Source organism: Thalia democratica, chromosome 4, assembly GCF_965202585.1.
Source record: "Thalia democratica chromosome 4, ktThaDemo2.hap1.1, whole genome shotgun sequence".
Classification (NCBI taxonomy): domain Eukaryota; kingdom Metazoa; phylum Chordata; class Thaliacea; order Salpida; family Salpidae; genus Thalia; species Thalia democratica.
The window spans coordinates 23,294,735-23,322,564 of NC_139168.1; the positions used below are offsets into that span (position 1 = coordinate 23,294,735).

Genomic DNA, 27,830 nt, shown 5'->3' on the forward strand with positions numbered 1-27,830 from the left:
AACTCAAAAATGCATAAAGTAAACAAGCTAAAATACCAGAGTCTTTTTGTAGCAATATAAAAATCCCCTACTTTAATTAGTAAACTAAAACTATCATATCAGGGACAAAACTTTAAATGTATAGCTAATAAGTTAAAACTACAATATCAGGGAAAAAAAACTTCAATTGTAGATGTCATAAATATTATTTATTACAATATTTAGTTGTACTATTCTGCATAATTCCCACCCAATCAAATCTGAAGATTGCTTATTGACCAAAGGTAAGGGTTTAGTCCTTGGGGTTAAATAGATTGTAAGAAGAAGAAAAAAAGTAAATTAAATAATTAAGTGCCTTAAAATTTAAGTGGGATGGGAATTGATCGTGTGTGTTGTAGACATAAAAAATTGTATTTAACAACGAGTCATAATTAACTAAAATCATGAAAAAGAAAAGCTTATTAAAAGTATATAAGAAAACTATTATAATAATTAATATAACAAACTTAGTTTTTAACAAAACGACAGTAACTACCACTAAAAGAATTAAACACATCTAAAAAAAAATTGTGCTTATACATCAAAATCTAAAAAAAATAGATATAAAAACAGTTTTTTAGCACATTTAATAATAATAAAAAAGTTATGTATCAAAAAATTAACAAACGAAAAAGACTTTATTAAATTGAAAAAAAAAATTAAAGCAAAACAACAATTATATTTGATACTGATTTTACACGCCGAAACTGATTAAGTGTCGCCGTGCAAAAATGACCACGCGCGCAAAAGAGTCGCCTTGCAAAAATGCCCTCGTGCAAAAGTGACACCAATCCCTATTAAGTATTCACATGTTTTCTCTTAGTATTGTTTATCTCGTTTTATAAGTTAATTTTAAGTTGTATACATCTTTTTTTAAGTTCTTATGTTATTAGGCAAGTTTTTTTTGCACATTGTTAAACATGAAATTCAGTTATCTTTCATTTAATTGGTTGTTTTATTACTAAAGATTTAAATATTCATATGATAATTCAAATGAAAGAAATGAAGTTTTTGTAGATTCGTAACTTTTTTCAGCTATCTACGTCCCTGATATGTAGTATATAGAGGCAATTTTTTATGTTTCTGCCTAGGAGCGTTTAAGGAAAAATGAGTATAAAAATCTTGTTTTAGATGAAATACATACAAGACATATAAATATCATTAAAAAGATCGAAATGCAACTTTACCGTTTATAAATTATTATAAGTGGTTTGTAAAATAACAATGTTTCTTTTTTAAACGAAAATGCCTATCGATTTTGTATTTATAGTAAAGATCTACCGAATCTAGAATTTTTTTTTCAAGTTAAGATCTGGTCGGATCCAAGATAAAATCAAGTCCAATAAACTAATTATGTTTTGAGCAATTTTCATCAATAGAATACATAATTAGCATTTTATAAAAGTTTGTAAAACTTTAATTGTATAAAAGTAACCATAACGTATATAAAAAGTAAATAAAAGACAAAAACAACTAGCAACAACTGAAAGTTATTAAACATTAATTAAAAATAACTAATCTTTATGCATGAACAATAAAAAGTCTTATAATATTTTAAGTTTAATCCATTGGCTTAAACCTTAGTATTTAAACTTGAGTATTTTCCTTATAAAAATCAAAATAAAGTTTTACAGAACTAAGAAAAAAAACAAGTTTTGTTTAGTGGGTGAAACATACTAAATTATGTTTTGAATATCTTTATTAAACTCAGGTTGCATGTTTTCGGTTTCCGCACCGTTTTCATTCATTGTGTGAAATCAATTCGTTAATATTTTATTTTATGCGGTATACTATCAAAATCCACCCGCGTTCAAAATCAAACCGTTTTTTTTTTCTTTTTACACATGTTAATTTATTTTTATATTTTTTGCATTTAAAAAAATTTTTTAAATTATTTTCCTCTATTACTTTATCCCTAACCAACGATCGGTAAGCGGTTCTTGAATTTGACTGCGGGTATTTTGATCGGGTGGATTTTGATAAAAAGAAAAACTTTAAACTGTATTAGTATAGAAACCTTTACTTTTTAAAAAGTGTTGTACAATACGAAAATATTGTATAACGTTTTTTTTCCAAATTTGATTTTTTTTTCAATTAAATTTTTACAATGCGTATGATTTTACTCTAACTTAATTTTTTTATGTAAGATTAACACTACGATTTTTCAAATTACTTTTACAAAACATTTATAACATTTTATTTGGTTGAAATTTGGACTAGTAGTTGCTTCTTTGTAAATAAGTACAAAATTTTCTACATGAATATTTACTTATCAACAGAACTATTTAGTAAAACATGAATTGAAAATGTTAAAAAGAGTTAAGCATTTAAATAAAAAAAAAAAACTGAGATTACTGTCTCAATAATAATTTAATCTGTTTTTTAAAAAAATATTTTTTTTTTAGGTTTTTAAATACTATTTGCTTCTTTATAGTTACACTTTTGGGCTTAGAAATATATTAAAAAAGATAGTAGAAAAAGTTTTTTTGTTTTTACTACTATACATTTCCTATTTAGTGCATAAAGTTTAAATGTTGCAGTACTTATTTTTATATTTTTATTTACAAAAGTTTTGTTAGTGTTAAATTTACTTCTTTAAAAACTAACAAAAATACAAAACATCTTTTTTAATTCAACTATAAACTTTTTAAAGTTTTTAAATCAACTATGTAAAAAAAAAAAATTAACATAAAATACATATAAAGTTTAACGTAAAAGTATTTCAGCTTGTAACAATTTTAGCTTCTTCAAGAAAGTTGTGACCTTTTTATTAGTATTTTCATGTCTGTTATTTGTAGTGTTTATGTCGATTTGTAAATTAAGTTGTAGTAATATTTTTAAGCATAACAACTTGGTATACTTCTTATTTTCTATTTTTAAGTTCTAGGTTTAAAATGTATCTTAATTTTTATATTATTAGACAAGTTTTAGAGTACATTAAAAATAAAACTTTCTTAAGTAAACACGTAACTTAGTTATTTTGTTAAAATTTCATTTCTATTCTTTCAATTTTTGATTGTTTTATTTCTATTATATTGAAGGCTTAAAAGCTCAGATAAAATTTTTAAACTTTTTAGCTCGTAAAAATTGTAAAAGCATGTAGAGTACTACTTGATAACTGAAAGGTTTATCGTACACCAGGTCCTTAGACCAAAGTTTTTGAGCACTTTTTTATCGTTTAATAAACAATAATGGAAATATATTTCGTAGTTAGGTAATAAAGGAAAAATTTAATTTGTATTTTACTTTTTCAAATAAAATAAATAAAAGATGTCTTCAACAACTTCCTGTAATCCTCAGATGTTTGAGTTTTATTCAGCCTGAATCTTTTAATATATATCAACAAGGTCTTTTTCTTTTGACTTAATGAGTTATCTTAATTATTTTTATTAATTGATTTTTTTTTGACTTAATATTTTTTGAATAATTTTTTTTCAATTCTAACCTTAATAATAAATTTCAGGTAAATTTAGGTTTTTCGCATAACTTATTTTTATTCTGATTAAGATTTTGAAAAGGGAAAAAAAAAATTAATTAACAAATAGTAGTTTAAATTATTGTTATGTTGTACTTCTTTGTAATATAGTTGTACAAGAATCTTTAATACTATAAGATAGGTTACATTTGGAGTTAATTTTAATATTTTTTACATATTAACATGTCAGCATTTACCTCTTGAGTTTAAAAGTTTTTCATGAATAAAAATATTATTTTAAGTTTAATACACTTTGTAGTTTTCTGAATATTAATTAAGTGTACTTTTAAGTCGGAAATATCGGAAAAAAAATAAGCGGGAACTTGATTAGAAAACGGTAAAAAAGTAAACGGTTAATAAGTTAGTAAAAGGGTGATATGTAATATATAAAGGCGATTTTTTTATGTTTCTGCCTAGGAGTGTTTAATGAAAGAAATTAGTATAAAAATCTTGTTTTAGATAAAAATACATACAACACATATATGTATAATTAAAAAGATCGAAATGCAACTTTATCGTTAATAAATTATTATAAGAGGTGTGTGAAATAACAATGAGACTTTTTTAGACGAAAATGCCTATTGATTTTGTATTAAAAGTAAAGATCTACCGGATTTTCAGTGCAAAAATACGGCTGTAAAAACAAAAACTAAAATATAAACATAAAATTTAAATAAATAAATAAATATATATATAAATAAATGTTTTTAATTGATAAAATGACATATATTTATTAACAGCAAACAAAACACTTTTTAAAAAAATTACTAAATAAAATAAAACATTTACTTTATGTTTATAATATTAAAAAGAGTTCTGTTTTATAAAACTACATATGTACATTAATATATAAATATATGTTAAGATCTACTAAATAACACAATAACCTACAAAAAAATACAAAAAGATGCATCTAACAAAATGTACTTTAACTATATTACCCCTATAAATCACTGTATTTTGTTTTAAGTAAATTAATATTTGATTTGAGTTTGTTTATCCAAAATTTTTCTTTATAGTCAAGACTCTTAAAATCTGGTTCTTCCAAAAAAGCAACTTAATACGCGCCATCAAAACCAACTCTCTGTAGATCGTTCTTGTGTTTTAAAGATTACTACTAGATACTACTATACATTTCTTATTAAGTGCATAGTGTTAAAGGTTGCAGTGTTTATATTTATGTTGTTAATTACAAAAGTTTAGGTAGTGGTAAATTTACTTCTTAAAAAGTAAAAAAAAATTTAAAACTTCTTTTTTCATTCAACTATAAACTTCTCTAAGTATTTAAATCAACTATGTAAAAAAAATCAACATAAAATATTTATAAAGTACAACGTAAAATTATTTTAGCTTATTACACTTTTACCTTCTTCAAAATAGTTGTGACCTTTTTTTAATTATTTTCATGTCTGCTATTAGCAGTGTTTATGTCGATTTATAAATTAAGTTGCAGTAATATTTTTAAGCATAATAATTTTCTATACTTTTTACATTGTATTTTTAAGTTTTAGGCTTAAACTGTATCTTTATTTTTATCTTATTAGACAAGTTTTCGAGTACATTATGAATAAAACTTTCTTAAGTAAACACATAACTTAGTGATTTTTGTTAAATTTTTTTTTCTATTCTTTTTATTTTTAATTGTTTTATTTCTATCATATTGAAGGTTTAAAAGTTCAGATTGAAAATTTAACTTTTTAGCTCGTAAAAATTGTAAAAGCACGTGGTGTACGACTTGATAACCGAAAGGTTTTTTTCGTACACCAGGTCCTTAGACCAAACTTTGTGAGCACTTTTTTATCGTGTCAAATTTGTAAAACTGTTTTGACATATAGTTTATCATGTTTTCTATACATAGTTTACTTTAAGTATTTTAATCAACTATGTAAAAAAAAAATTAACATAAAATACTTATAAATTTTAACGTAAATGTATTTTAGCTTATTACAATTATAGCTTCTTCTAAAAAGTTTTGACCTTTTTTCAAGTATTTTCATGTCTGCTATTAATAGTCTTTATGTCGATTTATAAATTTAGATGTACTAAATTCTTAAAGTCTTAAAATTGTCTATACTTTTTATTTTATATTGTTAAGTTTTAGGCTTAAACTGTATCTTCATTTTTATCTTATTAGACAAGTTTTAGAGTACATTATAAATAAAACTTTCTTAAGTAAACCTATAACTTAGTGATTTTTTTTAAATTTTCATTTTTATTCATTCAATTTTTTGATTGTCTATTTTCTATTGTATTAAGGGTTAAAAGTTCAAATAGAAAAATTTAACTTAGTTTAACGTGGTGTGCGATTTGATAAGCGAAAGGTTTTTTCGTACACCAGGTCCTTAGACCAAACTTTTTGAGCATTTTTTATCATTAATAAACAATAATTAAAAAATATTTAGTAGTTAGGTTATTTAGGAAAAATTTAATTTTTATCGTATCAAATTTGTAAAACTGTTTTGACATATAGTTTATCATGTTTTCTGTACATGTTTTCTAGCTTCAAACACTTGTCACAAAAGCAAAAGAAAACAAACAAGGATTTGCAACATCGTAACTATTACAACTCTGCAAAACACGACGAGTCTGATTAAAAAAATGTAAACAAAATTTCAAACTCAATAATTCTGAAAGTGCCTACTCAACAGGAATGTAAAATATACTATCACCATTACGTTTTATCGGCAAGCCCAATACTAAAATTATATTTAAAAAAAAGAGGCAATGAATAGTATACGGCAAGTTTATTCATAAAAAATTTCTAAAAGATTGAGTTTCTAGTGACTGGACTGAAGAATGCAATGTTGACATCGAGCATTTTGACGTGGTCGTCAATTTTCCTCATGTTTTTAAAGCACTCCATTTTGGCTTTTTTGAAGTTTTTCATCTCTTCGTTGTGAAGTCTGGATAAAAAAAAATATTTATCTAAACAAAAATTAAAAAAATTGTTAATTTGAAATGAATTTGTTGGAACTTGTTAAATAAATGCTCAGAAGGTATATTTTGACCTCAGTATTCAAAAGAGTAAATAGTATTAAGTTTCAGATTTTTTTAGAAAAATAAAATTTTCTTTAACAATACTTACAGCTGACTAAAATTACAGTTTAAACAAAAACTTATAAAAGCTAGTTTTTAATAATCTAAGAATGAACATATTTTTTTCCATGCTATAAAAAAATAAGCATTGCACTATATAAAATAATTATTATTACCTTCATATTAATAAAATTTATTCATGATTTGTTATATTAGATGATTTAATTACAATAATCCTTAATGATATCTAATTAAATTATATAAAAACTATAAATAAGTATATGTTTACTTATATAAATAAAATATACGTTAAGATTACATTAAAAAAAGTAAACAAAACTAAATCTAACTTCCAGTAAATTTCTTTTGGTCCCCTGAAATGATCGTCATGGAGATCGTTCATTTTCTGATGATGGGCAGCTTCGAAGCTGAAAAAAAAAATTCACTTAGTTGTGTTTAAGACCAAGAAAAAAAAAGATTGAATTTAAAATTATAAAAATTTTTGCTTTTTTAACAGTTCAACTTGAGATGATGTCACAGTTGCAGTTGCTGCTGAGCACTCGAAAACTTTATTTGGACGTAAAAAACAGTCATAAAAACTAACTCTACATAGTTTTCAACTATTGTTTTTTTTACTTGAAGGGCCTGCTTTCTTTGTTCTTTCAAGGCGGCTGCTTGTTGCATCTGTTCTTTCTCTTCTTTGGAAAGCTAAAAAAAATAAAAATATAACGAATTCTTAGTTTTTAAAGACAGTTTTACGTAGCAAACACTTCAAAAGACAATTCTTCATTAGAGTTCAAAATCAACTAAGTTTTAAAATCAAATTATGTAAGGCTTTTTAATGATAATGTGTTTTAAAACGAAAAAGTCTTTCTGAAAAGTTTAGCTGGTCGATTAGAACAGTTTACCTAGGTGTTTATAAAATCGAAAAAGCTTTTCACAAAACAATGCTGCTAGTGTATTTTATATTAAAGTTTTACTTTTTTAAAACATTTAAGATATTGTATGAAACAGTTACTTCATTATAAATTAAGTGCTAGTATACTCAACTAGGGCTAGTATACTTAAGCTTAGTCTGACTTGCATACTTCATTTCTTGCTATATTTATCTTTAATAATTATAACTTTATTTTTTGATTAGTTTGTAATATGTTTGGGTTAGGTGGTTGGGGTAAATGGTATGAAAAAAAATAAAAAAAAGCAATAAAATTACTCACTGACTCAGCAAATATGCAAGTCACATTAAACTTCAAGTATACTAGCCCTAGTTAAGTGTTTAATTTTACAATGGAGCAACTGTTACATATAGTATCTTAAAAAGTTTGAAGAAAATACTAGTTAGCCGGGTATTTAAATGTTTGTAGTTATAAATGTTTAAAATAATAAATAGATACACTCACGAATATATTCTTAACGCTCATAGGAAAACAAGCTCCCCCAAATTCTTTTCCTTTTCTAACTTTGTACACCTTATCATCGTCATCAAAACAATCGGAACTCTGATCATGTTTTTTTGTTATCAGAACTTTTTGAGAACATAATCAATATAGTGTGATTAAGAAGGTAAAAATTCATTAGATAGCTCAAGATTTAAACAGGGTTACCAAATAAATTTGGCAAATTTTCTCCAGGTTTTAAAAATTTTCGCCAGAGCTTTAATTGTACACATTTTTGGATCTGTTTTTAATTTAAAGTTAAGCTTAAGATGAAAAACTATGTATAAATTAAACTGTATGAAAAGATTGAAAAAGATTGGAAGCTACTTTAAATTAGTGATGTACCGTAAATATATAAAATCAATACTCTCAAAACACTACGGCTAAAAATAACTTATCGGGTGAAATTATTAAAAATATACAATGACTTTTGCTTTTCTCTCAATGACTAATAGTTGATCAAATTATACATTTAAATATTTTCAAACCCTCTACGAAACAGAACTCAATATTGGTTTATTAAATTTTCCTCTCACCTTTTTAGAATAAGAAGAGCCTCCAAACTCCTTGTTTTTATTTCTTCTTTCAACCTTATAACGCGTTTCCAAACTATCTCTTTCTTTTTTCGAGGCTTCTGTTAAAAAAATTAATAAAAATATAACAACAAAATAGAAGCTAAAGAGTATAATTAATTGTTTAAAAAAGTTATGCTTTGTCTTAAATGTGAGATCTACTAAAACTAAAAAAATATTATTTTTAAAATATTTGTAGGAATAGCAACTATTTTATTGTAGGAATTATCAACTATAACTTATTTCTAACCATTTTTAATTGTTTGATCATCTTCCTTATTCCACAGTTGCCACTCTTTTCGTGATTTCCCCTGTGTCATCTTTGAAAATGCTTGCATTGACCTGGGAAATCCTTCTTCCTTGTTAGATTGCGCCTTCATCACGTTCATTTCTTCCATGGTTGAGTTTTTCTTTTCTTTTGGTGCTATCATCAACGATAATATTTTGTTTAAACCATTTTTAATTGTTTGTTGATCTTCCTTGTTCCACAGTTGCCACTCTTTGCCTGTTTTCTCCTGTGTCATCTTTGAAAATGCTTGCATTGACCTGGGAAATTCTTCTTCCTCGTTAGCTTGTGTCTTCATTACGTTCATTTCCTCCAAGGATGAGTTTTTGCTTTCTTTTGGTGAATTCATCAACGATAATATATTGTTTAAACCATTTTTAATTGTTTGTTCATCTTCATTGTTCCACAGTTGCCACTCTTTGCCTAATTTCTCCTGTGTCATCTTTGAAAATGCTTGCATTGACCTGGGAAATCCTTCTTCCTCGTTGGCTTGCGTCTTCATTACATTCGTTTCCTCCCAGGTTGAGTTTTTGTTTTCTTTTGGTGCATTCATCAACGATAATATTTTGTTTATACCATTTTTTATTTTTTGTTGATCTTCCTTATTACACAATTGCATCTCTTTGCCTGATTTCTCTTGTGTCATATTTGAAAATGCTTGCATTGACCGGGGAAATCCTTCTTCCTTGTTAGCTTGCGTCTTCATTACGTTCATTTCCTCCAAGGATGAGTTTTTGCTTTCTTTTGGTGAATTCATTAACGATAGTATTTTGTTTATACCATTTTTAATTGTTTGTTCATCTTCCTTGTTCTGAAGCTGCCACTCTTTGCCTGATTTCCCTTGTGTCATCTTTGAAAATGCTTGCATTGACCTGGGAAATCCTTCTTCCTTGCTAGCTTGAGTCTTCATCACGTTTATTTCCTCCAAAGTTGAGTTTTTGTTTTCTTTTATGCATTCATCAACGACAATATTTTGTTAATGTCATTTTTTATTGTTTGCTCATCTTCCTTGTTACAGAGTTGCCACTCTTTGCCTGATTTATCTTGTGTCATCTTTGAAAATGCTTGCATTGACCTGGGAAATCCTTCTTCCTCGTTAGCTTGCGCCTTCATTACGTTCATTTCCTCCCAGGTTGAGTTTTTGTTTTCTTTTGGTGCATTCATCAAGGATAATATTTTGTTTATTCCTTTTTTAATCGTTTGTTCATCTTCCTTGTTCCACAGTTGCCATTTTTTGCCTGGTTTCTCCTGCGTCATCTTTGAAAATGCTTGCATTGACCTGGGAAATCCTTCTTCCTTGTTAGCTTGCGTCTTCATTACGTTCATTTTCTCCAAGGTTGAGTTTTTCTTTTCTTTTAGTGCATTCATTAACGATAATATTTTGTTTATACCATTTTTAATTGTTGGTTCATCTTCCTCATTCCACAGTTGCCACTCTTTGTCTGAATTATCCTGTGTCATGTTTGAAAATGCTTGCATTGACCTGGGAAATTCTTCTTCCTCGTTAGCTTGTGTCTTCATCACGTTCATTTCATCCAAAGTTGAGTTTTTGTTTTCTTTTGGTGCATTCATCAAGGATAATATTTTGTTTATACCATTTTTAATTTTTTGTTGATCTTCTTTATTACACAGTTGCCACTCTTTGTCTGAATTCTCCTGTGTCATGTTTGAAAATGCTTGCATTGACCGGGGAAATCCTTCTTCCTTGTTAGCTTTCGTCTTCATTACGTTCATTTCCTCCGAGTTTGAGTTTTTCTTTTCTTTTTGTGCATTCATCAAGGATAATATTTTGTTTAAACCATTTTTAATTGTTTGTTTATCTTCCTTGTTCGACAGTTGCCACTCTTTGTCTGGCTTCTCCTGTGTCATCTTTGAAAATGCTTGCATTGACCTGGGAAATCCTTCTTCCTCGTTAGCTTGAGTCTTCATCACGTTTATTTCATCCCAGGTTGAATTTTTCTTTTCTTTTGGTGCATTCATAAACGATACCATTTTTTTTAAACCATTTTTATTTTTTTTTTGATCTTCCTTGTTATACAATTGCCATTCTTTGCCTGTTTTCCCCTGTGTCATCTTTGAAAACGCTTGCATTGACCTGGGAAATCCTTCTTCCTCGTTAGCTTTCGTCTTCATTACTGATTTTTTCTGAGAAGTTGAATTTTTTGCATGGCTCTGTAAAAAATGTGAGAAAAAAATTAAAAATGTAAGACCTAAGTTTTTGAGATTAAATATAAGCTGAAATGTAGTTCTAAATAGTTGTTTATATACCAGCTACATTGTGTAGCAAATAAGTTTTAATTTAATAAATAAAAGCAAACTGTAAGCTATTGTTATCATTCAAAACTGAAACCTTCTTTCCTTTTTTCAATACTTTTCGTTTAGTTTCTTGATCGCTATCATCAGAACTATCACTCGAACTATCGCTATTTGAAGCTGATGAATCTTCTATCTTCAAATTTTTCAAATCATTCCTAATCTGTTTTTGTTTTTCAGCTTTCGCATCACATTCGATCAACGCTTCCTTCATTAACCCTTTGATTTCGCTGTGAAAGTTTTGTGGTGTTATAATTGCATACATTTTAATCATGACTGAATAAATATATTTCTTATTTCAAGTTAGTTTCATCTTTATGACAGGTTTAAGAAATTACAGTTTAAAGTAAACTAAAAATGAACCAAACTACTTCCGACAAACAAACAATTAATAGCTATAAATTTAAGTTATTTGGTTGTCCATATTTTTTAACTCTCTCAATTTCCCCTTTGAAGTTATAAATGGAAATAGTTTGAATTTTTAATTTCACTAAAAACTTATGTTATAAAGCTCTATATAAAAAAAAACTTTAACAAATTAAACTTAAATTTTAGTGTTTAGGAAAAAAAATATCTTGATATTCACTTTTTACTTAGTTATATTTTTAAATTAAACAACAAACGTTTTAAGGAATTCTTTTAGATCTTGGTAGCAACCGTCAAAAGCTTTTTGGACTTCTGATGATTTATGATGGTTCTTGTGGTTTCTTGTTGAGTGTTCTGAAGCGAACTCAGCAGTTTTGGTTTTTTGAGTGACGAAATCATTGTCTGTTTTCTGTTTTATAAATTACTGGAATAAGCTTTAGTTCTAAGGTCATTGTTTTTAACTATAATGTTATGCTGTTTGTATTTATAAAACTGCACTTTTTAAATTAAAATGACAGTTTTGATATATACTAATAAAAAAAGCTCAGGTGATCTATTGTGCTATATACGAGATTTTATTTTGTAAACTACGTTCAAAAATTGTTTTAAATATTTAAGAAAAAAATCTGCAAACGTAGCTGTGTTGATTTTAGAGTACAGATATTGTTTTAATTACTAACATCTGACTTTAACTTGTTGTCCACAAATAAGTTGACAGCTTAACTTTTCAAAAAACATTATACTTTGTTTTACGAAACAACGTTACACAAAACATGAAAGCAAAACTTACTTTGTAAGACAACAATTGAATTTTTTGAGAAGGCAGTTCTTCATAGTCCACAGCTGACGTCACTGCTTGTTTTGCCATGTTGTTGCTGTGTCTGTTACAATTTCTATTTACTTAAATCATTTCTTACAATTTTTTTAAAGCCCAGTAACACTTAGTTAAAAAAAAAGTTTTATTGTTAGTTTCAAACGGCTATGAAGATATAACATTTATAAACACATTAGACAAATTTAAAATTAATCTCTGCAATAATTTGAAACTGCAACACTTTAAGATATGACGATAGTCTTACCTGTTTACAAGGTTCAAAAGTCCCCTGTATCCCTTCATACTGCCCTTTTTGACACCTCTTTTGATCAAACCTGGCAATTTCTTCATCTTGATATCTCTCCATGACTGTTCTCCCTATTTGGTAAGTGCATTCACATTAGATATGAAATTTTAGCTAACAAATAATTATAGTTTATTAATAATTTTTGCTTGTAGTCTAAAACAGAAGATCATCTTTCAAAATCATAACTTTAAAATAAATGTTTTAGGCGTAAAACAATTATGCGTGGTAATATAAATTTAATATAACTTTAAGTTAACATTTAATGTAACACTAACGTGAGCATATTTTTTATGAACGTTTTCATCATCAGAGTAGTCACTATCACTTTCATCATCATTATGGTTAAAAAAACCGATGCTTTCTTTCTCACTGCAGATTATTTTGGTTGGTTAATTCATTGTTAGTAACTTTTAAGTCAGCCTTTTCAAGCATGTCTAATGTATTTTCTAGAAGTATAATCTTATAAATTACTTTTTATAGAAGTGCAAAATATATTATTGCATAAAATTTAGAGAAACTGTTAAAAATAAATAGTTTTTCTTAGCTTAAGTTGTTAAAACAATATAACTGCATAAATTGAATGTAAATGAACACTACATTGCATAAAATTGTATAAAAAAATTTTACTTAGTATTTATCTAAAAACATCTTTAAAACCAAATAAGACAAGGAAACATAGTTATACTATAAATTATAATAATACAGGTTTGCAAAAGTACTAACTTAAAAACCATCAATTGACTAGTACGTATATTAAACTTATTTTAAAATAAAATTACCACTGTACGATTGGAAACAATTCAATGATAAATTTAATTATTTTAAAATGTATAAATCATCAATTTTTGTTTAAAAAAACTAATTAAACTTTTTATACGGTACAGTGTGTTTCTTCTACAAACACAAATTATTAGGTGCTGACAGAGCAAATACAACTCATACAACAAAATTAAAATATTTATTTTATACTTAATAACTGACATAATACGATTGTAAATGTTTCTTATTTCTGAACTTTTCTTCTTACATTCACCATCATCTTCATTGAAATCCACACAAATCACACCCGTTGCGCAGTTTTGAACCTGGAAAAAAAAAAAGAAAATAAGAAGTTAAATGGAAAAAAAAGGGTTTATTTTAACTATTCCTACATATCAACCAGTTTTAAACTCTAGACTGGTTTTAATTACAAAATCTATAAGAAAATAAAATACGAGCTCGGTTTGATTTTATACCACAGTTTCCCAAAATTGACAGGATGCAAAACTAAAGATTTGGCCAAAAGTAAAAAAGGTGTTTAACTAGCAAAGAGGCGACTAATTAACCAAACTTTTTAAATTCCAGCCAAGTAGGCGATTTTAAAAATGAGTTTGGACAACCTTCCTAATAATAATTACTTAATAAAAACTTTAAAGTTTAAATTTATACGCTACTAAATAAAAAGAAAGTTTATTAAACTTATTAAAAATCCGTTCTTACTTGTGCTTTAGATTTAGTGATAAAGTCGTTACGATGCTTGGAGATTGTTTTCTCTGCTTTATCCTGTCCCATGCTGTTAAAAACACACATTTTGTTTAATATAAAACAGCTCAAAACGAGAGAGTTTCATACTTATATAAATATGTAGAATTTCAGACATAAACCTTAGAAACATTAAGTTTAAAAATAAGGGGCAAAGTTTTAAAAGCTTAAAGGTATTTTCTAGAGAAATATCAGCAATTTAATGTCTAACACTATTTAATAAATGCTGTTATCTAGTTGTTATACACTGTATTTGTAATAAATTTATAATTTAAACAAAAGTATTACAAGCTTTACAGAATTGATTGATAAAAAAAGTTAAAAATTGTTCACGATGAATATTTGATTTTTTAAACTAAGTTAAACTTTAAGTGAGCAAATGTTTTTTTATAAACTATAAAATAATAAAACAAACTTTTTAACAAGGTTAATGACAACTAGAGTGTCATAATCTAGATAATTCATGGTATCTTTCAACCCATTGTCCAAAACAAATTTGATTCTTTCTTCTACCCCAACTTTCCAATTGTCAGAAAAGAAGTCACATATCGGTTTCTCTCCAATGAGGTCCGAGTTCTGTTTTTTGTATGATATATTACAAATAAGTCTGAGACAAATTTTAGTTCGGTTCAAAATATTTCTTAGTTCAAAACTGTAAACCGTAAATAAAGATACATTTAAACCTTAGGATTTACAGTTTAGAAGATATATGTAATCTAGCTTACTTTAGTAATGAACAAAATAAAAATCTGTTGAAGTTTATAAAAACAAAGTATAACCGTGAGTTTGCACAATGTTAAAACTAATAATCAAAAAGTTACTTGTTAAAGTTTTACTTACATCAAATTGTTGGTCCGAGTTGTCCGGGTTGTAAACAGAACATTCCAGAGCTCTTTTATACGGAACCACTCTGTTGTTTCCTTTGAAGAAACCACCGCCGCATTTTCTTTTAATTTTCATTTTCATGTCTTTGTGGTTTCTTCGGCTGAAATTAAATATAGGTTTGTACAAATAACAGCATTTTATGTCTTAGACAGCAGCTTTTAAATCAACGTGGATACAGTACTTTATATAAGGGTTTGACAGACAAATTGATTTATAAAATTGTGATAAATGAAACCTTTAAATATTTATCTTATTCTAAACTTACGATTTGAATAAATAAAAATTCTAAGTGTATCACTACAAAAAAGTTTCAATTACAAAAAAAAACTTTTAACAATAGTTCATGGTATCCTTGGTTTTCGATACATAAAAGAAAAGTAAAAGTAACTTTTACTTATTCATCATATTTAAAAACTTGTGACTCTAAATAAATTATTTTTAGTATAATTCATATTAAATTGTACCAAAAAACAAACATTTACAAAACTAACTCCCTGACAACGTTGATTGCATCCTGGGATTCTTTATCAAGATACCCCATTACACCTTGTAACCCATTGTTGAATCCGTGCTCAATCCTTTCTTCTACCGGATCTTTCGATTCATCAGAGTCAAAGACACATGCTGGCTTCTTTCCAAAGCGGTTCATACTCATCTGCTTTGCTGGACTGAGTTGAAATGCAATTTTAAACTAATTACATTATTAAGTCTTAAAAAAAACAGCATATTTTAAATCAACGTGAGTATAGTACACTGTATAAGGGTGTCACGGTCCAATTGAATTATAAAACCGTGATAAAACAAAACCTTTACCTGTTTACCTTGTTTTAAATTTATGATTTAAGAAATATAAATTCAGAATGCATCACTACAAAAAACGTTCAGTTACAAAACAAACTTTTTTATAAGGTTTATAATACTACTGGTTTCTTATTTTAAAAAACCAAGCTAAAACAAAACTTTGATTTGTTCATCCTGTTTCAAACTTTAGACTGCGAACAAAACATTTTTTTTAATAACTTTTATATCACAATCAATTAAAAAACAATTTTTTTTACGGATGCCATCGGTATTTAGTTGCACGTGAACTCAATCATCCATCATTAACAATACACACACAATTGATACTTAAATTTTTCAAAATACAAACATGACTAAACTGTAAAAAAACTACAAACTTTTAAGTAAAAATAATTAATTTCAAAAACATTGAAATTTACAAACTTTCCACAGATTCCATCTGTGTTCTGGCCCACGTAAACCCAGTCACCCATGATGTCGTTCTGCGCTTTCATCATCATTTGCTGCATTTTCGCATCGGCCAACTCCTTGAAACATGCCGGCTTCAGACCGAAAATGTCCGGCTTGGGGCCGTACTGATTGAAAAAATAAACATATTTTTAGAGGCACAGTGACTTGTAAATACACACCAATTTAACCGACCGTACTTATTAAAAATTATAGCGTAAACGAGTTTCTACGAGTAAATACTACTTCTGCACTTAACATTCAGTATGAGCTGAAAATAACTGCTGAGTCAACAATAAAAGACTTTTTTTTATTGTTCTCTAACTATATTTATGAAAACTTTATCCTTTAATTATTTAAATAAGTTTTGGTAAGGTAAGTTAGGCGTAAGGGTACAGATCAAAAAAATAATAAATTATTAAAAATACCTGCTGTGTCAGCTTTTTTTAGACTAACCTTTAAATTAACTTTCCTATAAAAAGGTTATCCTCGACTCATAAAATTTGAAAAACAATTATGTTGCAACTTACGCCGTCGTGGTGTCCCAGATATTTCGAAATGTTTGTTGGTCCTTTATATGGAATCGTCCCAAACTCCTGAGGTTTTTTATCAGGAACCACTTCACTGTTTTCTTCAAATTCGCAACCTGATTCTCCATTGCATTTTGCTTGCAGCTCATTTTGGTTTGCCGGGCTAAAATTAAAATGCAAGTTGTGATTTTATAATTTTTTTAATATTTACTCTAATATTAAATCAATTTTTTTAGTACCTATGTAGGTACTACAGTAGAACTGGTTTATATAAGGCAAGTGAAATTTTCTATTTAATTATTTTGTTCGTTTATTACAGCATATATCTCATTAAACGAAAATTAAAAAAAAATAGGGAATATCACCTAAATACTACTATTAACAACTTTAATAAAACAACTTTTAAATTTAAAATAAATTATTTACACATAAAAGATTTTTTTTCGGTTTAAAAAAACTCACGTTAAAGTTTCAAATGTATAATTTTGATTTATTTAGTTTTACTGCTGATTCAACTTACTCTTTTAAGTATTGAGACACCATTTCAAGAATTTCAAGCTCATCAACTTGATTCTTTCCCCAAGGTAACCTCTTGTATGTTTTTTTCTGTAAGGTAATATTTTTTTAAATGTATTGTTAAATATTTTATAACTTTATGTTAGTGTTTAGCTTTTACTTAGCAAGTTTTCTAAATAGTTTTGACAGTTTTTAACTTTGTGATTTTTTGTTTATGATTAAAAAAAACTATAGTTGTTTATATACGTATATGAGTAAGAACTTTAATTAGTTTTTTAAACATAAACTGAGAAAGTTGATAAGTTCACATTATAATAAAGTGTATTAAAAAAACATATAAAGTTAAAAACGGCATAAAACATAGATTAATTAGTTAAAAACACAAAAAAGTTTAAAGTGTGCATAATACTTGTTTGAAAATTTTTTTTTTTAATTAAATATTTAACAAAAAAATACTTACGACTTCAAGAACCCATGAACTGCAGCATGTCAACAAATATTTAATTAGTTTTTTGCACTCCTCCAAATCCAAATTTTGAGAAACAATATAGTCAATCATGCTATGAACCTATTAAAATCAGAAAACACATTTCTATTAGCACTGTATAACTACATAAAGTATAGAAGAAAAAAGACAATAAAATTCTATAATGAATATTAACAATAAAAAAACAAATAAAGTATATTAGAAATATTAAGTTAATACATTTGATTAAATTTTATATTTTATTGTAATTATTAGTGTCACTTCAGTTTATTAAAATACAAACACTTAATATTTGTCTATTTAAAGCAGCAGTTATAATTTTTTTTTCCATTTGTTACCCCTTATTTGATGATTGTTACCACATTTACCCCCAACCTACAAAATGTTTTTTAATTTGGAGAAAAAAATAAACTTTTTGAACTTAAAGCTTTTTAGTATAAAAAATCATAAAAATAAAAGAGTTTATTTAACTTAAAAAAAAAAATACAGTTAAACACTAACTAATAAACAACCAATACAGTTAACAAACATTAGTTTACATAACATGTAATAAAAAAATTTAGCCCCAAGGGTATATTTTTCCCAGTTTAAGTATTGCTGATTTAAATTATTTTATATTTTACCATAAATATTTGCGTCGTATGGTTGTTAGCAGGAAATGTTTCCAAATTGTCAACAATATCTTTCGCCATTTGTTTAGCTAAACCGATTTTACTATTGTCGAATGAGCTGTTTATCTGTTTTATTCATATAACAGGATATAATTAACTAAAATTTATATGTTTTTAAAATTTGTATAGATTTAGAAAAACAACGATAAAGGTAAAAAAAAAACTTTTTTTCTATGTAAAAAGTAGTAATTTTAATTAGTAGTATATACATTTACTACAATAGTATTTGTTTTTTTAATAATAAGTAAATATATTTTTTCATGTGTAATAGAAACAGATTAAGAACTAAAAAAAATGATTTAAAATGGATACTAAAAAATTTGTTTATTTTACATAGATCGTTTTACATTTGATCGTGAATGATTTAATCTCTTTTTTATTTCGTGACCAATAATTAATGAATAAAAAAATTTATCATTAGTCAATTTTTAAATAAATTCAAACAGACAAACCTTCTTTGAAAGCTGTTTTTCATAGTAAATGCTCCAATGAGAGATATTCAGTGGTGCTTGCTGTTTAAGTAATATTTTTTATGTCATCAACTAGAAATGTAAGCTTAGATAAAAATTAAAGTAACAAATAAAATAGAAAAACTTAAGACAATTTTTGTGCCCACGTTAATCTTAAATTATTATTTTAAGACAAACTTATTTAGTGGAATGACAAATATCTGTATGAAAAAGCAAATATAAAAACAACGCAATAAGTGTTTCAATGGATTTTGCTGCTTATAGACAAATTTCACAACTAAAGTGATAATGATTAAAATAAAAGTTGAAAATTTTACAATTATATTTTTAGGAGATTTTTGTGATTTACAAAATAAGTTAAATTTATAAAAATCTCGAAAATATTAAAAGTATTTAAACACAAACGAAATATATGTCTAAATTTTAAATTAACAAACGATACATTTAAAGTCTACTGCAAACAAAAACAATCAATTTTTCTACATTAGGCATATAAACTTTCAATGAGTGTCAAAGTTTTTTTACTGTTACAATGAGAACTACAATTGTAAAAACAATATTAAACTCTTATAAATATGAAATGAGTTCTTATTATTTACTCATTTATTGTTATACTATGTTAATTTTACCGCTTCATCGTCCTTTATTTTAATAGACTTGAGATATTCTGATAATTCTTCACTGCTCAATTCCTGCATCTTCCTGAAAGTGGGATCTCTCTCTTCAGGATTTACCTTTTGGGGCTGAATAACCTGCATGATATTTTTAGAAGTTTTTTGTTTAGTATTTTTGTATCAACCTAATTAAGGTACATTAAGCTGTTAATATATTTTAAACTAACTTTTTTATTGTATTAAGAACTTTTTTCTTAGTAAACTCTTTAAACCAATTAAAACTAATCATAAGTTTGCTAGGCAATTTTTTCGGATACAAGCAAAACTAATTATGTTTTGAAACCAGTGCTGTTATTATTCTAAAAATTTTATTTTTAACTAATAGTTACTTTCTTTTTTTATTATACATACTTTGCAGTTAATTAAGATAATTAGTAGTAAACAGCAAAAATGTTAGTATCTTTTGACCAAGAGTAATTTAATTAGTTTACCGCAGTATCATGTGTTGTTTGGTCTTTAAGCTGTTCACTTCTTTTGTCAAAAATCTTCCTGAATACGCCATCTGTGGTCAATCTGAAAAAAATGTCAGATAAAAATTACGTTGAGTGTTTTAGAACTTAAATTGCAACATATACTAATGAAATATAAAGTTAGAAATTTATACGGGTAAATTGAAGTTAAATTAGAGCATGTTTGTTAAAAATTTTACGAGTATAAAAAGTCAAATATATATTGATGATCCAGTCTATTGCCTACAGTAAGTTCAACTAAAAAAAATTAACAAATATAAGCACATACATTGTAACGAGTGCATTACTATTCAAATTCGGACAATTCAAATTTTTTTTTTAAGAATTTTAGATGTCAAAATTTAAATTATCATTTAATCCATGTAAAATGAGTAATGCATCATAAACCTGTTCACTTGCTTGTTGGAACCCGTTCCCCTAATATTGTCCATTCTGGTGTTCTTATAATTTTGCATTTTATACACTTAAATATACTGCTTTCTGAAGTGTCAATGGTTATCAAAGTGCAAAAATCAAATTTTATAACTAAATGAAAATGAAAAAAAAAAGTAAAAATGTAAAACTTTTACAGCAGTTTTCCTAAGTACTTATTTTTAGGTACACACTTTCTGATGAGTAAAAATTTTTGAAATGTTATAAAAGCACTTACTTAAAAATAATTCTACTGTTATTGCAACATACTATATACTAAATTGTTGTTCAGATTAAAAGAGCTTAAGCACTAAAAGTTTTTTATGAAGTTAAACAAAAACCAAAATTGACTGATTTTAATGCTTTACAATTATTTGTTGAACAAAATAGCTTCTTTTATATTTATCTTTTTTCAAACTTTGTTGAAATAATTAAATACTTCTTTGTTTTTTTGGTAAACTCTCAAAATTTGTAAATTTATTTTAAACAGTGTTTTTTAAACGAGCAAAAAACTATAAAAATAGTGTATTTCAGTTTTGTATAGGTAAACACTTTATTAATTATTTTTAAAATGTTATAGAGCTGTTTTTTTAAGTAGTAAATTTAAGCTTTATAAACTTCATGTAAACATGTTACATATTTACTATAGGTAGACTAAGTAAGAAAAATAAATATATAAAAATCTAAGACTATAAAATAGTAAGAAAAGTATAATAAATTCCAAGACAACAAGTGATTAATCATTGTAGAAAATAAACAAAATAGGATTTAAATAAAATTTCCGAATATATGTCTAGATAAATAAAATGGTCAACACAACTAACAAATTACTTATACAAAATTTGTGGCTATATAAAAGCTGATCTCTGTAATGGATTAGCTAGATTTTTTAAAAGTGATAATATACTTTTATAACACTTTTTTTTTTGTGTTTCTAACTAAAAACTAAAAAAGAATATCATTTTTAAAGTTTGTGTGAGAATCTGCATTAATTTACAAAATTTAATAATTTTTAAGATTTATAAAAAACATTAGTTATAATTCAGTTTTCACAAATTGTGATTAATTAAGAGTTAAAAAGTATTTAAATGTAAGTACAGCATTAATCAACGAAAAATAAGTACATTTTGATTAAAAAAAAATTATATACACTCTTATTAGGGTTGCCACTTGTTTTTTACAAATTTTTTCCAGGTTTTTCAAAGTTCTTCAAGGTTTTTAAAAATACACATTTCTTATTTTATTTTCAGTTTAAAGTTATGACCAAGGTAAGAAACTTTGTTAAATACAATGAAAATATTGAAAAGATAATGTAAGCTACTTTAAATATGTTTTTTAACAAAAAAAAAATTCGCCGATTTAAATTATTTTATCTTTATGGTAGATTTTTAGATCAAAATAACGTTGTTCAGATTGAAATTCAGTAGAGTAGAATTTTTTTTAACAATATTAATTTAACATACATATTTTAAAGGTACACATCTTAACAGTAAAACTTATATTTTAACTGTATATTATTAACTATATAAATAAAATATATAAACAGAAACTTATAAAACCTTTCATATCGACAATCCCCAACTCGCATCCCCTCATTTCACCCGCGTGACCGCTGAAATAAACTGTGACGTCATAATCAGCACTCCCACCTTTCACATACAAGCTTGACTCGCACGGCCGCACGGTGTCGCAACTGTTCTTCATTGTGACGTCATTTTGGCGCGCACCGGTCGACTCGAGGTCGCCGGTCAGCATGCTCGATATTTTCCCGCCATTTTGAACGACCCACGTGACGTGTGAGTAGTAGGCCGGTCGCGTGAACAGACTGCGCACCACTCTGGCGGTGAACTCGTGGGATGACGTTTCCTCGTTGAAACTTGAAGTCACTTTGAAGTCTCTGCTAATTTCTTGACTGTTGCAGGCTGGCAAAAAGTTTCCGACTTAACGATTGGTTTCGTTTGGTATTAGTATAAGTAAATTAAATGCTTTTTGTTTGAACTAAATTGTTATAGCTCTTTTATGTCTTTTTCAAACTTAAACAGTTTTTTTTTTTTTGGCAGTAGTTAAATATTCAACTTTATTAGAAAAATATTTCTTTCAATACAAATAAATATTTTTAAAACTAAAACTAGTCATATGCTTAAACCGCTGCATAAACAAATAAATAATTACTAAATAAAACTAAATGTATTGCTTTATACGGTAATAAAAGTAATATAACTCGAACTATTAAGTTTATATTTAATGTCTGGGTTAAAGATGAATATAATCAATATATATATATGTAAAGATTTTTAAATGTCATTAGATTTAGTAACTACATACTCTTACAATAGCTGAAAAACTGGAAAACAATTATCACAAAGATAATACTTTAGTATATACAAAACGAAATCTCTACTTTATAAACTGTGAATAGAAAGCTTGGAAACTTATTTGTAACTAAATATGTCTTATTAATTATCAACTTTGTAAATAAGTTCTGTTTATATAAAATTATAAAATTTTAGTTTGCGCTGATTTTATGAAAATAAGTATTTCGATAATTAAACTTACTACATCTGTAAATCACACATTTTAAATTGTTTTGTTACTTTTTTTTTATAACAATTAGTTTTTATACCATTTTAACACATATGATATGTTTGAATTAAATTTAACATGTACCAAATAGTTAGTTAAACTAAAATAATGTGTAATTATACAAAACCCTTTTAAGGTTTTTACAAAATTTAAAAAACCGTTTATAGGTTAGAAAACCTTTTTTATCATTAAAACTAAATATAAAGTGAACAATTTTATACAGAATCTTATACTTATGTAAAATGTATATATAGTTGCTTAGTCTATCTTTTAGTAGAAAACAATTCGAATTGTTAGAATTATTAGAAAACAAATTGAACACGTTTTATTTATTATCTATCAAAAGCTTTATTATTTATTAGTCAATAACATTACACCACCTGTTAGACTTTATTTCTTAACTAATGTCAATAATTGGGTTTTAGATGATTCAAAGCCAGTAATAGTTAATCTTAATTAGATATAGCAGTTAAATAGTTGGTCAAGTTGTTGAGAAGCAAACTAACCTGGGTACAAATGTGAGTTCACTCTATGCACTAGCATCCACACCGAACATTGACGCAGTAAAAAGTCTTTTGACATTTTAACTAGATGTTTTATTAAAAGTCAAAAAAAATGTAAAAAATCTTTATTGGTATTGAAATTTATCCCAGTATAAAAAAATATTTTATTCAAAAATTACTTTGTCTTTGCATTTGTTACTTAACCTTTAAGTTCCTAAACAGAAATATCATAAATAATGTACATCTGCTTAGTGTGATTTATATTTCATTTTTTTCAAATATCATGTTGTATAGTCTTTAAAATAAGAAAAGTTGTAGTAAATATTAAAAGACACAGTAATATGAATGTATTACTTATTGACTTTTTGAAACTTTAGGGAAAAATATTTACAAAATTATTCCATTAATTGCATTCAAATCTTATGTGTTAACAAGTTGTATAAAATATTTTATAATGCTTTAAATCTAACAAGTTTTGTTAAATAAAAAAACTATAAGAAGTTATTCTTTCAGTTTTGAAAGCTGTACTTTTTTGCTTAACATTAAAACACATTATAAAATCTTTATTGTGTTTATAAAACTCGATATTTTGATACATACTTTGTGTTTTATTAATAGTTTTTGATAAAAAAAAAACTTTCAAATAAGAATTATAAAGTCACTTTAACTACAAACTTATTAGTTTTTGTTTTTACGTTGAAACTTAAAATTATCATTTTTTATCTTAGTGCAATGTAGACTAAGAGTGGGCAACACACAGTCCAAGAGCCTGTCGATAGATGAAGAATTTATCAAAACTGCGGTCCGCAAGCATGTAAATCTGGCCCTCTAAAACAAATTTACGTACAGAAATAATTTGCAGCTGGAAATGAGGAGCTGAAAGTAGTAGTATATAAAATAAGAGGTCAATTAAAATTTCATCTTAATAAATTTGAAATTGAATAAGATTTTAAAAATTAAATGAAATTAAAATGCTCGCTTATTAAATTTTTCCACATCTGTCCCGTCGGCTAAAAACGTTGCACAGCCCTAGTGTAGACTGTAGTAAAAACTCTCAGACAATAAATTACTGCAATAATATTGTTCGAATGAGTAATTAAACCCTAAAATGGAGTTGTGTTTTAAAAAAAAACTTTATTTTTTTAAAAACTAAATCTTAAATGTTGTTTTATATTAGTTTTTCAACAAAAACTAATATAACTTTGTGAAAATAGTCTAAATATCATAATACATTTTTTTACTACCAGTTATATATATGTAATGGTTTACTTATTTAAAATACTTTCTTGAAAACTTCTATTGTTAAAGTTTATGTATTTCTTTAAAAAAATGGTTGTTTATTTTTATGAGTTCGTATACATTTTGTTACGTATTTTAGTCGGTCTAAAATTTTAAATTTTCACATTAAATAAAGATTATTCAAAAATGATGGTCATGATTGTGAAGTATTTTTATTAAAAAGGTTTATTCATAATAAATATGAACTATGAGAATATTAGTCGTTGTGCAACCAATAAACAATAGTTTGTTTAGTTGTTTTAAACATGGTAAGAATTAAATAAAATGTTATAAAAACAAACTAGAAAAAAAAATCTTAAAAAATATAACAAGAGTCTTAAATATAAAAAAACAAGTTAAATATCAATTTCACACGCACATATCTTATTTTTATCTTATTAAATAGTTTTTAATGTACTACAAAAAAATAATAAAAGTATAATTGGAAAATTAAAAGTAGCAAAAAGACATGATTTTAATAGTTTTTATTTATCAACATATTTTAATTTCGATAGTTTTTAAACAGTGAACTCTTAATTTAAACAAAATAGTTGTTTATCTGGAATTAATTTTATGGTCTTGTAACAAATCTAATTTAAAATTAAACTTCAAAACATTTAATTTTTACTTTAAAAAAAAAAAAAAAGTAAACCTAATATATTGCTTTTAACAAAATAGTTTAAAAAAAATGGTTTGTCATTTATTTATGTCATAGTAAATACTTTAAAAAAAAATTTCAAAACTATTTTAAAACCTCTTCATAAACTTATAACAAACTTTAATTTCCAAGTAAATACAACAATTTTCGTTTGAAAAACATATTTACTATAAATTGTTTCTATAGCTAACGAGCATAACAAAAAAATTAATCTTTTTTCTAAAATGTTATAAGGGATTTAAATTTCTATAGAATAAAACTAAGCTTATTTTTAAGAATGTATTTAAGTTTATACATTTTATATTTTTTATCATAAATATTAAAAGACATGTTTGTGCTCAAAGTTTTATACTTTTTGAATTTTACAATATGAAAATAATAAAAATTTTGAACTACTTAGTCAAAATTACTTCTAAACTGGTTGATTATTTAACGGTAAAACAAAACGTAACAACGGATAAGAACTTTCTCTTATAAAAGTAAACTATTTTTGTACTGCTTGTTAGAAATAAAAATTATGAGCAAATTTAAAACAATGTTGTTTATAATAAATTTATCGAGCTAACTACAACACTGTTTAAGTTCTGTCAACTTTTCCTTTTCGAAAAACTTGTAATTGCAAATAATAAAAATTGATTTATTTGACTTTAAATTTATAACTCTTTAGGTTTTACTTTGAAATTTTTAACAATAATTTTTTAAACTTTACAAATTATATATTTTAGATAAATTCTTAACTTTGAACAAATTTAACAAAACAAAAATAGTTAAGTATTAATTTAAACAGAAATATATAATATCACACATCAGAAAATAATTTTAAAGATGTATAAATTTAATTTTTATGGATATTTTATACACTAAAACGGATTTATTCATTCTTTATTTAGAATAAACTTAGTTTTTAAAGTTAAAACAGAAACAAAGTTAGATCTTAAACCACATATTATCCGAAGTATATGCATAATTTTTATCTAAACAAAAAAAATGTTTTATTGGTGTTTTGAAAATTATTCTGAAACACTAAGCTAAAATGATGAAAATATACCTACAAAAGCAATATTTTCAAATTTTTAATAAAATAACTAAAAAAAACGTATAACAACACAGATAGAAATTATAAAATATTACTAAATTAGTATACTTCAATACATTTTAAATTACTAGATAGCTTTCAAAGCTTAAAATAAGAGAGGCTTTAAATCATTTAAAGTTTTTTTAGTTGTTTTTCAGCCATAAAAAACAATCAGCTTAAATACTTTGAATTAGAGAAAATAGTTAAACATTATTTAAATAAAAAGCTTTTAAATATTGTTTGATCTGGTTTACAAATCGTTCAAATGTTTCGTTTTATTCCAGCATTCGGCATCTTCTGATTCATAATACCATTTATGAATCCAATCGGAATCCTTTACTTTTAATTTGCTCTTTTATACATAATTTTCAAAATTTAAATGCTTACAAAGCGAACACAGTCCCGTAGAAAGGTTACTTCCGTACAACTGGTTTTGATCTATAAGCCTCCAGTTTAGACATTCAGCATAAGTCGTATCGTTTTGGTCAAGATAGTTTAAGTAGGTAATGAGAATTGTGAAGTTTGATGCGTAATCTTCAAGGAAAATAAAACTGTGTCTCGGCAGAACAGCTTCGTAGTCTTTTTTTTACGAACTACACACAATAGGAACGGTTCCGCTCAAAAACGCGTTTCTGTAAACTTTTTCTGTAATGTAGTCCTTGCAGAGGTAGCTGTTTTCAAACGCCAGGTAAAACTTCGAAGCTGCCAGGAACTCCAGCATCTCCTTACTACCTTTCTGAGGTGCTGGCGGGTTTCCTGGAAAGCAAGCCCCTCTCAGGTCAATTTTTATTCCGGATTCGACCATTTTGTTCACGAACTTCATTCGAGTTTTGGCGCCTTTTGTGTACTTACAGTTTGAAGTGATCCATGAAACCAGTTTTGTTTTCTTCTTCATTGTTTCAGATATTCCGTAGTCTCTATGATTGTTGAATTTCTTCTTAATCTCTGATAGAACTTGTGTCATGGTGTAATATGGCTCTTATATATCTGAGTCTCTTCTAATAAGCAATAAAGTTTGAAATAATTGAAAAAAAATATTATTTAAATGATTTAGACAACTTAAACTTTCAAAAGCTAAATAAGAATAAGTAAAGTTCAAATTCTTTTATTAGTTATGTGTTTTAAAAAGTAGTATTATAAACTATTGAAACATTTAAAGAAGTGAGATATGATAATAAGCCTTATTAATTTTATGTAACAAAATAATGCAAAAAATAATGCTTAGTA

General features: G+C 25.9%; 1 protein-coding gene across 1 annotated transcript; it reads right to left on the reverse strand.

The window, feature by feature from the left end:
- Nucleotides 1-27,189: 27,189 nt before the first annotated feature.
- LOC145833147 (alpha-(1,3)-fucosyltransferase 4-like) lies at nt 27,190-27,567 on the reverse strand. The gene has a single exon (XM_082940347.1). It carries the CDS (start codon nt 27,565-27,567, stop codon nt 27,190-27,192), a length of 378 nt encoding a protein of 125 aa, XP_082796473.1.
- Nucleotides 27,568-27,830: the final 263 nt, after the last annotated feature.

What these genes read in the sequence shown, in the direction of transcription:
- LOC145833147 (XM_082940347.1), bottom strand. Translation starts at nt 27,567, where the DNA reads ATGACACAAGTTCTATCAGAGATTAAGAAGAAATTCAACAATCATAGA.